Source organism: Chelonus insularis, unplaced genomic scaffold, assembly GCF_013357705.1.
Source record: "Chelonus insularis isolate UGA/USDA-ARS -01 unplaced genomic scaffold, ASM1335770v1 contig_397_pilon, whole genome shotgun sequence".
In the NCBI taxonomy this organism is placed as follows: Eukaryota; Metazoa; Arthropoda; class Insecta; order Hymenoptera; family Braconidae; genus Chelonus; species Chelonus insularis.
The window spans coordinates 133,358-146,712 of NW_023276552.1; the positions used below are offsets into that span (position 1 = coordinate 133,358).

The window sequence follows — 13,355 nt, forward strand, 5'->3', positions numbered from 1 at the left end:
TTGTATACTAAAATAGGACATTAGTATAGGAAGTGATGGAAAAAATAATACGTTTTCATAACGGTACTTTCAATCTAAGTGTAACCCATCAATTTTTTATACTGTGCTAGAGAGTAAATTCCGTGTCTGCGACATTCACACGTTCCTTAAATTACCTAATAGAATTTTCTTTTTCTACTTTGAGGAAATGGAGAGTAAAATGTTTCATTCCAACACTAAAAGTGAACAAATAGGAATTTTATGGCAAATTCTTGGCATAAAAAAGTGAAAACTATCAAGGGGAGAGAGAAATGAAGAAAAGAGATTGCCATGATAAGAATAAAGTGAGGACAACTGGATGTCCTCGAGGAGGCCGTCGACAAAAGCAAAAGGAGTAAAAAGTTAAAAGGGTGAAGCCATCGCGTGGGTGAACGAACTTCCGTTGGAGCGTTAAACCGTTCAGGCCTTCCCGCGACTTTACTTGGGTCCTGTTGCTGTTAGAGGTTGAAGAAGGAAGAAATGATTAAAATCAACAAGTACAGAGTGAGGACTGAGAGGAAAAACAAGAGAGAAGGGAAATGGACACGCGACAGTATGTTTCTTTTTTTGCACCAAAGATATCCCCCACTTGTTTGATTGTAAAAGAGTGTGGACCCCTTCTCTAACTACTTCTGGGCCTGTTGGTGGCCTCGGCATGCCCCTCACAACGTGCCTCTACATAGCTTCGATACTCAAGACTCGAGTGAAAGTAGGATTTTGCTTTCTACCTATTGGACTTAGTGACAAATATGTTGAACGATTGGACCGAGTAAGATGCATTCTCGGACTCGTTTCTATTTTCATAAATCTTTATAATTAATTTCTAACTAATATCTCTAAGTCAATTGTGAAAATTAAGAAGAAACATTGCAGAAAAGGTGAATGTGGTTGAGTTATAAAAGCATATCAAGTAACAATAAATGTGGAAAAATGCAAGAGTGAAAGGTAAATTTGAGTGTCAAGTCAAAGTGACGATTTGACACGTTTGGGTGGAGTCTTTAGGGCTCAGGGTGATCCAGGCTGTGAAGAATGAAGCGTCTCAAGATGCATTCTGACGTTGTGTTGCGAAATATTTCGCTTGGGATTCTTTGTTTTATGATTGTCGCAACAAATCAAGAAGGTAAAGTATTGAAGTTACATCTTAAGCTAAGTTATGATATCAAAATTTGAACGAATATTAAAAAAGTGTTTACGAAGTGAACGTTCACTTAGTTTAATAAGTAAATAAATAAACGGAAAAAGAGATATAATCTAGGTTAATACGAAGGCCGATTGAAAAGAGAGTGGCAGGCCCCGATTTGCAAAGCATTTCCTAAGACAGAAAGAATGAGATAGAGAGAGAGAGGTTTTTATCTATGCAGTAGCAGCTGGTGTAGATATGATAGAAGGCACGATTTCGAAGTAGACTTCACTAGATACCAATCGTATGCGACGCTCAACGTGTAACTACAGTTAGAAAGCACTTCCTGTTTCGTGTTGTGATGATAATAATCATGAATTATGAGTATTCTTTAAGGATTTATTCATTAGGCAACTACTTGGGACTTTTTCAGAAATCAAACCTGCATGGAATAATCGATTATATCCAACTAATTTCGTTTATGAGGCACCCCAAAGCTCATTGCAGTCTTCATTCAGTGATAATGTTGTCTTCTCGAGGACTAACGAAGCTTCCAGAGATATTGGAAGAGTTCCTAGACCGCAAGAAGATGAAGAAGAGTATGAAGACTATGAAGAAGAGGCTTATGATAGCCAAAATGAACCAAAAGTCGCAGCAGAATCTAAAGAAACTCGTGAGTTGTTAATTTGTTGATGATGAATTAGATTTGGAACAATAGATCATTTTTTTTCATAGGTTACGAAACTAAAGACGACGTAGTTGACGATTATGATGCTGAATATTATGATGATTATGATAATGGGACAAATTCTCAGCTGTCAGGTACATTTCTCACGGTTTAATTATTTTACTTTATATTTTATATCCGCTTCTTTCTATCAAATCAGATTATCTTCATTAATTATGAGTTTCAAGGCTTTATACTGAATTATGTAATTGTTTTCTTCATATATGGCCTAAGTTTTTTTTAATCGATTCAATTATTTGATAAAAGTAAACGTGAAATAAATTTCGTATCTGCTTATTCATTTAAAAACATTTCGTTATGAAATGATTAATTTCAAAATCCTTCAGATTCCACCGTGGATTATGCTCCAGTTGAGTCAATTGATCCTGAGAAAGTGAAAAATTCTAGTGAATCAGAAGCAATTAAGGAAAATCCTCAAATTGAAGGTCCTTCTAAAGCAAAAGAACAAAACTCTCATGAATCAGCTGTAGTTAATAAAGATGCTGTAATTGAAGAAGCTGAAGTTCAATACTCAAGTGAGTCATCTTCCGTGCAAGGAGATCCAATGATTACAGAACAAAATGTAAGTGAATCAACGCCGACAAGAGAAGACGTTGAAATTCAAAACCCGGAAGTTAAAAATTTAAATTCTGAGGCTAAAGCTGAAGATCAAAATCAGACTAAAAATGTACAGAAGAAAGAACGAGACGAAGAAGAAGACGAGGAACGTATTTTAATTGGAGAGGCTGTAGTATCAGTAGTAACAACTAAAAGTGTCGTTAATGGTACATTCTCAGTGCCTACACCAATGCCAATGACGACAGAACAAATGGTAGCACCTCCAGTTAATTTAAATACTTCAACTGAGACTCCTGAGGTGTTATCTAGTTCTTTAGCACCCAACACTCCAACTACTGAAGACTCAATGATCGTTGCATCAGTTCAAACAAGCCGAAGTATTTCTGGAGCACGATTCCTGCCATTTAATTTAAATAATGACGATAATAGTACTGGGAAAAATACTTCTGATAATAATAATAAAACTCAAACATTCGAGTCAACAGAGAGTATCATTGATAAATTAGATCGAGTTCAATCAGAATTATCAAGTGGATTCCTCAGTGGAGGTTTTAGAACGGCTGGGAATGCACTTCAATTAGATGTCTTGAGTGAACAAAGGCCATCAACAACACGGAAATCATTCACAACAACTGGAAGGACTCCTGTCATCAATAAATTTGTTCCGAGACGCTATAATGATCGCAGAACTTCTATTGCAACGACTGAGACACCGGTTTTGACATCGAGTGAAAGTCAAGAAATGTTGAACGATCAAGCATCTACTGAGAGACCAAAAAGTCCATTCAGAATTCCTTGGCCAGGTTCTACAAGATCCAGAGTCTCTTCAACAACAGAACCTACCAAGAAGACAACAAGAAAACCTTTTGGAAGGATCAAAGGTGATGTGCAAGACATAAGTGCGTTTTTACCGCCGGGTTATAAATTAAAGAAGGAAGATCAAACGACAGAAAAGTCTATCTTGAATGATATATTAGCGAAATCGAACGTAAATATTTCTGCTTTGCTACCTAAGGGATTTAAAGAAACAAACAGGGGAGGTGAAAGTGGTAATAATGAAAAAAAATCAGAATCAAATAATGAAAGTAAGAATTCACCTCTTCAAAGTTTATTCACAAAGTCTATAGTAGATATAAGCGGCTTTTTGCCTCCTGGTTATAATGAAAAAAGAAAAGATGAAACTAGTAACGAACAAACTAAAAAAGAAAGACCATCAATAACAACTGCTTCAACACCAATACAAAAAAGTCTTCAAGAATTATTTTCTAAGTCTAGCGTCGATATTTCTGCACTGCTACCACCTGGTTATAAAGCAAAAAATACTTCAGAAAGTTTCAAAGAAACAAGTCAAAAGAAAGATGAATTGAGTTTAACAACGGTTTCTACGCTGGCGGAAACAACGAAAACTGGTGGAGTAAAATTGGTATTTCCTAGTCGGCCTGGAGGAAGAAAGGCCGTTCCTAAGGCTACAACAGCATCTAATAGAGTAGAAGCTCCAGGTCCTGTTACTCCAAAGATACAAAAAGGATGGCCAACAAGGTTCGTATCGTTTCTTATAATAAATCATTTTTTTTTCAAGAAGAATGTTAAATGTATTATGCTTTTTCATTGTTCAGAGCAACAACGGAATTTACTGGTTGGCCAACGGTATCAACCACTCCTATTTCAATAGAAAAACTTTTAGAAGCTGCAAGAACAGCTACTGTATCCTCGATGAATAGTTCTGTACCTTCAACAACTAGTGAAGCTTCAACATCTACATCAACAACAACCACAACTACCACAATTCGACCTACGACCCCAGGAATATGTGAAGAAGAGTGTGAAGTAGCTGGAACCATCAGGATAATTGGAAACGCAACGTGGGTACCAGAATTACTTGATAGAAATACAAGAGAATGGCAGCAGTTGGCTGATGAGATTGAAAAAGAGGTAAATATATTTTTTTTCAATTAACTTCCAAGCAGTTGAATCTTCATTCAAACGTTTTCAATCTTTTTTAATCACTTTTCGTAAGATATTCCTTTATTATTTGCTTCTGAAAATATTTAAAAAATGAATGAAATTAATGAATATATTTATTTAATGTAAGGAATAATTAATTTAAGGTAATTTTAATATTTTTTAGATGAATTTAGTCTTTTTAAAATCTGCCATTCTCAGGAAATGGTATAAAAATATACGTATCGATGCATTTAGTCAAGGAAGTATTTTAGTTGACTATTTCATTGAACTTCAAGATCTCCGTCAAAAAATAAATACTCAAGAAATTAAAGTATTATTCCATGAATCATTAAGAACTTATAATGCTCACAAATGGAATGAAACTAGAACCAAAACTCCAATGAGGCTTGGAAATTTCTTAATAGATCCTAAGTCAACTGATTTTATTGTGATTCCTAAAATAACGTTGCCTCAACAAATTGGAAAAGATGATAGATTAATCCCCCAATGGGCTATTGCTGTGATTGTCATTGGAGTTGGAGGATTATTGTTCATTATAGTTTTTGGAGTCTCTGTAGTAAGTTTTTCTTCGAAGAAAAAAATTTCAAACTTTCCTTACAAGACATGGAAGAATATTGAATATTAAATACATATTCTTTCCAGCTCGTTAATCGACAAAATGCCTCGAAACTGAAGCCCCCAATAACAGGAATGTACGGTGAGGAAGCTGCTAAGAATATAATTCAGTCAAGTCATGTTCCGCCGTCACATAGATCCCAAGATTATTCCAAGTCAGAGATTTCAACGACGTGGAACGAGACTGATGCATGGAGAGAGAAATCATTCGAATCAAATTCGAATAAGGTAAGTAGTTATTTGTTGTTGGACTTGATTGTGTAATTTCGTGGTTACGCAATAGATCTGAGAATATGAAAACGATGAAATGAATGAGCCTAATGAGATTGAAAACTTGTTTTATCAGATTTTAATGGATGGAATGCTACCTGACAATGAGAAATACAATGTGTACGACAGCTGGAGATCCGACTGGAACGGTTACTATTATCAACCATCTCATACAAGTAGCAAATTTGCTGGATATGAAAGTACTGCCAATTTTTCACGCCATCCGCCTGATTACGACACAAACTTTTGAATAAAAAAATTCATTAAATATCTAAAATTAGACAAAAAAAAATAATAAAATGTTAAAACTAACAAATAAAATTTTTTAAATTAATTAATTTATATAATAAAATCAGTTACCTCAGTTAATTAATATTTTATATAAAATATCTGCAAATGATTTTTTTTATAAATATTTCTAATCATAAAGTTTATTATCCGTTTTTAATATGTTCTTTAAAAAATGTACAATTTTTCTATACAAAAATGAATGCTTATTCGCTGGTTTACATATCGATAAATGATCTTGAGGAATTTCATAAAATTCACCAACACCAGGATCTGCTGATTGTGATGTAACGAATTGAAGCGGGAATTTCAGTGCAGTAACAAGAGTAGGTTTTGTTTCGCTGAAACTTACTATTCTTATTGGATTTTTTTTGAGCATTTGAAGAAAATCATCATGGAGTTTAAGAAGATGGGGTGATCCTGTAATTAATCAAATATTTTAGTTTTAATAAATTATATTAATAGAATAACTATTATATTACTGTTAAAAAAAATGAATTTTGACCTTCTCTGAGTTCTTGAACTTCTACAGAAGGCCAAACAAGCATTTGCGTCGTTTGTTTTAATGCAGCAACGTGAGAACCACGATGTGGAGTACTATAAAAAATTATTCCTTTGGTATTTTCACAGAATTTATGTTTATCTTCAGCTTTCCATTCCTCTACGAGCATATTTTTAACTAATAATCCTCCCATCGAATGGCATACCCATACTATTGGACGTTTCCCAACACCAGTAGATAGCAATTTTTTTGTAAACTCATTACTTCTTTCACTTATTGTGCTTCTGAATTTACAGAATTCATTAAATCGTATAGTAGTTAATGTTCATGCAAACAAAAAATAGTTAATTTGTGAATTTTGAGCATCGTACCTTGGACTTTCCAGTGGACACGGTGGACTCCACATTGATAAATTACTTTCATAATTTATACCGATAACTCGGATTGATGGCACATCTTGAGGCAACCAGTCCTTTGGCCAACATTCAGTTCGTTTTTTGTTGCAATTAATTCTCTCTTCTTCGTCAGAAATTTCATACCTGATAAAAAATGAATTTTAGTATTAATATGATGCTCTATAAATCATTTCATTAACAAAGAATAATAATTTTTTATACTTGGATGTTTATCTTAGTGTAGAAATTTACCCAGGACAAGTGAAAGGACCATTAGCTGCGGTATTCATTGAGGTTGGACAGTCATAAAGAACAACTTCAAAGTCTTCACCGATTTTTTGCCATTCTATATTTTCTAAATCCTTAGCTAAGTCATGAAAAATCTCTTGAGGATGTTCTCCAATGATTGAAGTTAAAGAATTAGATTCCAGTTTTAAAGTAGAATCTAAAAGCAATATAAATGATGAGTTTAGTCTATTAATTGTTAATGAACAATTGTATTCTATTCACTTCATCTGAATAAGCAACAAACCCACGGATGCAAGGGACATTTCTGCATCTCTTTGTCTCCAACTAATAAAAACACCTCCAAGAAGTCCATGAATAAAAATAACATCGAGTTTAGGTGTAGATTTTGTTCTTTCTGTTGGATGTAGTAAATAAACTCTGCGAGGAAACTTTTCTCCATTATTTCCGTCAACATCTAAATTTAACAAAGTTCTAGCAGCTGGTCCTGCAAGTCGAATATCTTTATGTCGAGACCAAGCAGCTAATACTCCAATCCAACCTGATGTGAATATATCATCTAAGTACTCTATATGGAGTGAAAGGTTTGATAATATTCTTGCAAGCAAAATGCACACATCTACGTTATCTGAAAATTTTTTTTGAATTTCCATTAGAATCAGTAAACCATGAGCCTTTCCAACGTCTTTGCTGAATTGATCAATTGATGAATGATGATATATTGTTTGAATACAATTAATTAATAGTTGCTGATCCCAAGGAATTCCTGGGGTTGCTGTAAAGTCAACGCTTGAAAGGTCATGATCAAATTCCAATGTTTTCTGAGAAAAAATTGTAAACATGTATTTTCGATAAAAATCGAAATCATAATAAATATTCTTAAAATTTACTCACTCGATGGGAGTTGAGAAACTTTTTATTAATAAATTCAGAAAGACAGCGATGATGGCTTCCACACAATTTCTCCATATTAACAAGTAGTTGATAGAGATCATCAATTATTTCATAGAGATTTCTATCAATATAATAGTACGGAGATTTTAGAAAAAAACGTAGATCACAATTGGGCATTCTAGCAAGTGCTACTGCAGTTTTGGCATCTAAAATTTGAGCTAAAAAACGATAATGCCAGTCTTTTAAATGATTCAAAGATCCTAAAGAATTAACAGCTCTTTGTTGTTCATATTTATTGCCATTTTTGGCTATTTCTAAATATCGACGTGCCAGAGAAAAATTCCAAGATTTCCACCATTTCATGACATTAGAAAATATTATAGGTTTTCTTGAAGCAGGTAATTCCTGATCACTTTCCTCACAACTATTAAAGTCATCTGTAAACAATAATTTAACAATAACATGAAGAAATCATCAATAATAAAAAATAGTTTTACAATTATTGAACCTTTAAATAGCGGATCGTCCAAGTAAATATATTGAGCTTGAGTTTGTTCCAACTTTAAAGCATTGGTAGCTACAACAGACTGAAATTTCTGTGATGTTTCTCGGACTTGATAGATAAACCAACAGCCTCTGTTTATTTCATAACAAAAAAAGTCAATAAATAAAAAAGTGACAATAATCATGAAGTTTATTATTTTTTAGGGATATAAATACGTACCCAATAGCAACAATACAGGTTCCAATTTTTTTTAAATTACAAACGTAGTTAAGATAGGGTTTTATTTTCATAATTAATTTATTTCTTGTATGTCATGTTGATATTTTAAATATAAAATCCAGGTGCGAATTAAAGTGGCATAAAGAGTTGTTAACTGTAATTGTATAACTGTGTGTGGCAGTATACATATAACATATGTATAACTTAGTTCCAATGATTCCAACATACACACAGAGAGTCAGCACACTCTTATTCTAAGTTTTTGACACCTGGGTAAAAAAAAATTCAAAATTAAAAAATTTTTCTTATAGAATTAAATTGAATTCTGTAGTAATTTATAGAATAATTACAATCTGGAATAATTTCGACACAACATTTCAAATATTCTATGAATGTATTGCTAAATTGCATCATATTGCATATTTTCTATAAACAAAATGACAAAAAAATAGTTATCTCATGAAAATGAGTCAATAAAAATATCTTTGATAATATATGAATATATTTTTGCTGAGATAAGGATATTAATTTATATATTATATAATTATTATTGAGAAATTCATGCTCAGCAAATTATAAGATAACTATGATGATTTTATTAGATGTAAATTGATTCTCTCAGTTCGATAATAAAGCGAATAGTCAGCATTTCGTATTTCTTTGGTGTAAAAATATTCTCTGCGTTCACTGAACGTATTTTAATTAACAAATTTTTAATAAATACATTTAAACTGAGAAAAATGAATATCTTGTTAATTTATTATTCGATTATTGTTATTGTAATAATTTATTTATTGGTGTATCATCTTAAACGTCTACACCTTTATAAACTTGCAATAAAATTCCCAGGACCTCAACCTGTCCTTCCCATAATTGGGAATGCTCTCTATTTTTTTGGTTCAGAAGATGATTTATTAAATAAAGTCATAGCATTAAGTCCAGATCTAAGGCCAATACGCTTTTGGTTTGGACCTAAGCTATTTATTGTACTGCATAAACCAGATCATGTGAAGGTACAATAATTTATGCATTAAAAATAAGTACAAAATTTTTGACTCCATAACTAAAACAATAATGTGCTATTTTAGAATATCCTTCTCAGTCCTAAATGTGTTAATAAAAGTGAAACCTTTAGATTTTATGAGCCTTGGTTAGGAACTGGATTATTTACTGCACCAGGTAAACATAAATTGAATTATTTAATAAAATTCGTTTGTGTTTGTAAGATTGAAATTGGCATTTTGTGTTTAATTATAGCTGAAAAGTGGAAGGTTCATCGTAAACTTATTAGCCCAGCTTTTAATCCACGAATTCTTGAATCTTTCATTGATATCATATTAACACAAACTAATATTTTAATTAAAAAACTTGATGCAGAAGTTGATCGTGAAGAATTTGAATTTCTTCCTTACATGTCACTGTGTACTTTAGACATAATTTGTGGTAATGTAATCAAGTCCCAAAGTTCACTTATCATTAATTACATAAGTATCAAGTATAACTATTCCTTTTTTTAGAAACTGCAATGGGAGTAAGCTTACAAGCTCAGAATAACAAAGACTCATTTTCTGTATATGCAATGAAAAAGTAGGTAAACTAAACTTTCACGACTTGAGATACATTAATATTCAATAAAATATTTGATTTTATACAGAGCATTCGAAATACCATGCATACGAATTCTAAAAATCTGGTTACAGCCAGACATAATTTTTTATAAAACTAAACTTGGAAAACTTCAGAATAAATGTATTGAATTTTTACATAAACAAACTCATGATATATTGCTAAAAAAGAAAAAGTCAAATTTATCAGATACATTGAAAGATAATCCTACCAAGTGGAAACCTTTTCTTGATCTGATGATGGAACTTTCTGATAAAAATAAAAAATTAACTGATCAAGAATTATGTGAAGAAGTTGATACCATGGTAGCAGGTGGTAATGACACAACCGCAACTGCTAATACGTTTGTGGTATTTATGTTGGCTAACTTTCCAGAGATACAAGTAAGTTCGTTTTATCATAAATTTTATAAAAAAAGTATGATACATTGAAATTATGATTTAATTTCAGGAAAAATGCTATGAAGAACTTCGTGAAATATTAGGAGATCGAATTAATGATGAATCTCCAATTATAAATGAAGATCTTTCTCGCATGGAATATTTAGAAAGAGTCATCAAAGAAACTTTAAGAATATTTCCACTTGTACCAGTACTGGTACGTCATGTCACTGAGGATCTCGATATCGGTGATTACGTAGTACCTAGTGGATGTACTGCAGCAATATCAATTATAAACCTTCATCGCTCTGAAGCAATCTGGGAAGATCCTTTGGAATTTAATCCTGATAGATTTTTACTAGAAAAAAATGCTGAAAGACATCCTTATGCTTACATTCCCTTCAGTGCTGGACCTAGAAATTGTATAGGATTAAATTATGCAATGATGAGCATGAAATTGATTTTAGGATCGCTACTTTGCAAATATAAATTCAAAAAAGATAGAATTGTTAAAACCAAAGATATTGCTATTTCATTTGGTGGACTCATTCGAACTGTTGATCCTATTACTGTTAAAATAGAAAGAAGGCCTAAGAAATTTGTTTAATGCATCTAAATATAAGTTAATACATTATTTAGAATTTTTTGGCTATTTATTGACTTTGTGATTGACTTTCACCAATACTGTTCTGTTTTCTTCGTGACGGATATATCATGTATACTCTTTTTTTGCTTGCTACAATAATATATGTTTTTTTATTAAACTCTGTATAATTTAATCCAGTAATTGGATTATCTTCTAATTTAATTTCATGAGACCAATACATTTCAATGTGAGAAACAAATACTCTTTCATCATCAACTGGGATTATTTTTATTTTTCCTAAAATTAAATAAAAAAGTCAAAATTTGTTTTACCCATTTTTTAAATTAATATTAAACAATTATTTGGTGGTAGATGAAGTAAAGGTTACCTGTTTTGGAACCTAAAATTAAAAGATTCGCATGCATGGCTACCGATTGAATATTTTTCCCAAATGTTGAATTATTAAGATACCAACTATCATTTTTTGTAGTTAAAAACCCCAGGCTATTATCCGTAAAATTGTTATGAGCTTTAATTATAAAAATTGATTATTATTTTGATGAAGAAAATAATCAAATTATATGACTTACTAAATGACCCTATGGTAAGATTCATAGCTGGCATGTGAAAATGATAGGAATCAATGTTGATTGTATTTTCAAATAATTCAATGTATGGAGAAGTTCTAATAATTTTAAAGAATGGACTACTATGTGTTGGTACGTTTATATGAAATGTCCTTACATGTATAGTGTATATGCTTATAAGCAACATCTGCAAAAAATGATAGTCGATATGAAACTTGTTAAGCCAGTTAAAGTCTTAAATACTTTTTCACCGATGTAATTTAATTTTTGCGATTATGTTTGACAGTATAATTACTTCATGTTTCTCAGAAAACATTCGTGCTATTTTTTCTTTATTCTGTAATACTACTTTTATTTTCTTCCGATTTGCAAGATGATTTTCATGATCCATCATTCCAAATTCATAACATTCAACCAGTCCATCACTTTCTATAAATAAATTTTGCATGGTTCCAGTACTGTGAATAATTTGAATAATATAGAAAACAACATTAATAATCATGAGTAAGAGTAAAATAATTAGATTACCATATATTAGATGCGTTGACTAAGATTTTTTTTTCAAATTCTTGCTGTTTTCGAATGTCCCAAAACTTGACTTCGGACGAAGATGATAATGACACAAGTAACAACTTATTCAAATCTAAAAATTTATTACAGAAAAAGATAATAATTCTGGATTATTTGAGAGTATTAAAATAGCATGAAAATTGATTTACTTGGTTTCCAAAAAACCATTTGAATGATCTTTCCTTCATACTGAAACTCTATTGGAGCTACGTTTGGATTACTTAGATCGTAAATAATAATTTCTCCCATTGTTGTACCAATTGCTATATATTTTTCTATCGTAATGTTTTAGAATGGAATTATCAGTTGTAAATTTATAACTAAAAGTATGAGTAAAAAAAATTCAAACTTACTACAAGTGGCTAAACAACTGACAGATTTTTCTGTAATCTCCGGAATCTCTAGAATTACTTCTTCTGAAAGATTTTGATATACACAGGATTTCCATCGTCTATATGATTGATAACACTCTTTCCACATTGATTCATTTAATATATCATCATAGTCTTCTAAAACAATTGTTGGATAAGTCATTTTAATGATGTTACTTAAACAATCGTAAGGGATTTCATGAAGACAACGAGATTCCCATGTTTTTTTGTCTTCTATTAGAGTTTCTTCGAAAGCATGTCGCATTTTTTTAATATAATTCTTTTCTCCATCGGAATCTTCACTGGTTGATTCATCTTCAATCATACTCAACTTTAATGATTGTATTATTGCAAAAAACTTAATTAATTATTAACAATAAAATTTTTCCAAGGAATTTGAACTGATTTAATTAATATACTTAGAAAGTAGGAAGTGTATTTCACAATGTTCAGTCTTCTGAATATTAATACAAATTGTCTCATTACATGAATATTTATTACAATGTTTTCACTTGCTGGAATGTGCGAGAATAATTAGATGATAAACTAAATTTCGTTTTACCGCCATTATTCTCAGAAATTTGATTTTGCCAACTTACACCATCTATTGTAATAAAAAAAAGCTCATTCAATCTTATTAACTGATGGTATTGCAGAATTTCAAAATGGCAACTTAACCTTCCTATTGGTTCTGAGAAATGATTCCTATTGGCTAATATGACAATTGAAGGTGAGCTGTATGATGATTTATTTGAATTAATAATTGATTTCTAATATCATATTAAATATTTATGAAAGAAAATATGCGATAAATTTCTATTTTAAAAAAAAGATAAAGGTATAAATTAATAAATAAGTGCATATTTAATATAAATCTTGGCGAGAAAAGAGA

At 31.3% G+C, this 13,355-nt stretch overlaps 4 protein-coding genes across 4 annotated transcripts; 2 read left to right on the forward strand and 2 right to left on the reverse strand.

The window, feature by feature from the left end:
- The first annotated feature begins 689 nt into the window (after positions 1-689).
- Positions 690-5,632, forward strand: LOC118067719 (uncharacterized protein DDB_G0284459). The gene is made up of 8 exons (XM_035084620.1): positions 690-1,138; positions 1,572-1,811; positions 1,874-1,960; positions 2,213-3,983; positions 4,061-4,376; positions 4,573-4,965; positions 5,052-5,252; positions 5,371-5,632. The coding sequence occupies exons 1-8, from the start codon at positions 1,048-1,050 to the stop codon at positions 5,542-5,544; spliced, it is 3,273 nt and encodes a 1,090-aa protein (XP_034940511.1). The 5' UTR covers positions 690-1,047; the 3' UTR covers positions 5,545-5,632.
- Positions 5,633-5,690: 58 nt separating this feature from the next.
- On the reverse strand, positions 5,691-8,812 carry LOC118067720 (protein SERAC1-like). The gene is made up of 9 exons (XM_035084621.1): positions 8,694-8,812; positions 8,344-8,612; positions 8,128-8,255; positions 7,620-8,056; positions 7,012-7,546; positions 6,732-6,924; positions 6,456-6,623; positions 6,088-6,368; positions 5,691-6,002 (listed from the first exon to the last, which is right to left on the reverse strand). The coding sequence occupies exons 2-9, from the start codon at positions 8,412-8,414 to the stop codon at positions 5,713-5,715; spliced, it is 2,103 nt and encodes a 700-aa protein (XP_034940512.1). The 5' UTR covers positions 8,415-8,612; positions 8,694-8,812; the 3' UTR covers positions 5,691-5,712.
- A 154-nt stretch (positions 8,813-8,966) lies between these two features.
- Positions 8,967-11,001, forward strand: LOC118067721 (cytochrome P450 4C1-like). The gene is made up of 6 exons (XM_035084622.1): positions 8,967-9,356; positions 9,432-9,522; positions 9,601-9,786; positions 9,861-9,930; positions 9,998-10,352; positions 10,420-11,001. Exons 1-6 carry the CDS (start codon positions 9,084-9,086, stop codon positions 10,954-10,956), a joined length of 1,512 nt encoding a protein of 503 aa, XP_034940513.1. The 5' UTR covers positions 8,967-9,083; the 3' UTR covers positions 10,957-11,001.
- Positions 10,984-12,968, reverse strand: LOC118067722 (uncharacterized). Its single transcript, XM_035084623.1, has 7 exons — positions 12,446-12,968; positions 12,242-12,367; positions 12,051-12,165; positions 11,818-11,980; positions 11,526-11,709; positions 11,324-11,464; positions 10,984-11,232 (listed from the first exon to the last, which is right to left on the reverse strand). Exons 1-7 carry the CDS (start codon positions 12,786-12,788, stop codon positions 11,003-11,005), a joined length of 1,302 nt encoding a protein of 433 aa, XP_034940514.1. The 5' UTR covers positions 12,789-12,968; the 3' UTR covers positions 10,984-11,002.
- Between the last annotated feature and the right edge of the window lie 387 nt (positions 12,969-13,355).

Coding starts and splice junctions, on each gene's coding strand:
- LOC118067719 (XM_035084620.1), top strand. CDS start 1,048: ATGAAGCGTCTCAAGATGCATTCTGACGTTGTGTTGCGAAATATTTCG. Junction 1,812..1,873: donor AGCAGAATCTAAAGAAACTC/GTGAGTTGTTAA, acceptor TTTTTTTCATAG/GTTACGAAACTAAAGACGAC. Junction 3,984..4,060: donor CAAAAAGGATGGCCAACAAG/GTTCGTATCGTT, acceptor TTCATTGTTCAG/AGCAACAACGGAATTTACTG.
- LOC118067720 (XM_035084621.1), bottom strand. CDS start 8,414: ATGAAAATAAAACCCTATCTTAACTACGTTTGTAATTTAAAAAAAATT. Junction 8,256..8,343: donor ACCTGTATTGTTGCTATTGG/GTACGTATTTAT, acceptor TGAAATAAACAG/AGGCTGTTGGTTTATCTATC. Junction 6,003..6,087: donor AGTTCAAGAACTCAGAGAAG/GTCAAAATTCAT, acceptor GATTAATTACAG/GATCACCCCATCTTCTTAAA.
- LOC118067721 (XM_035084622.1), top strand. CDS start 9,084: ATGAATATCTTGTTAATTTATTATTCGATTATTGTTATTGTAATAATT. Junction 9,787..9,860: donor TACTTTAGACATAATTTGTG/GTAATGTAATCA, acceptor TCCTTTTTTTAG/AAACTGCAATGGGAGTAAGC. Junction 10,353..10,419: donor CTAACTTTCCAGAGATACAA/GTAAGTTCGTTT, acceptor ATTTAATTTCAG/GAAAAATGCTATGAAGAACT.
- LOC118067722 (XM_035084623.1), bottom strand. CDS start 12,788: ATGATTGAAGATGAATCAACCAGTGAAGATTCCGATGGAGAAAAGAAT. Junction 12,368..12,445: donor CAGTTGTTTAGCCACTTGTA/GTAAGTTTGAAT, acceptor ACATTACGATAG/AAAAATATATAGCAATTGGT. Junction 11,710..11,817: donor TGTTTTCTGAGAAACATGAA/GTAATTATACTG, acceptor CATTTTTTGCAG/ATGTTGCTTATAAGCATATA.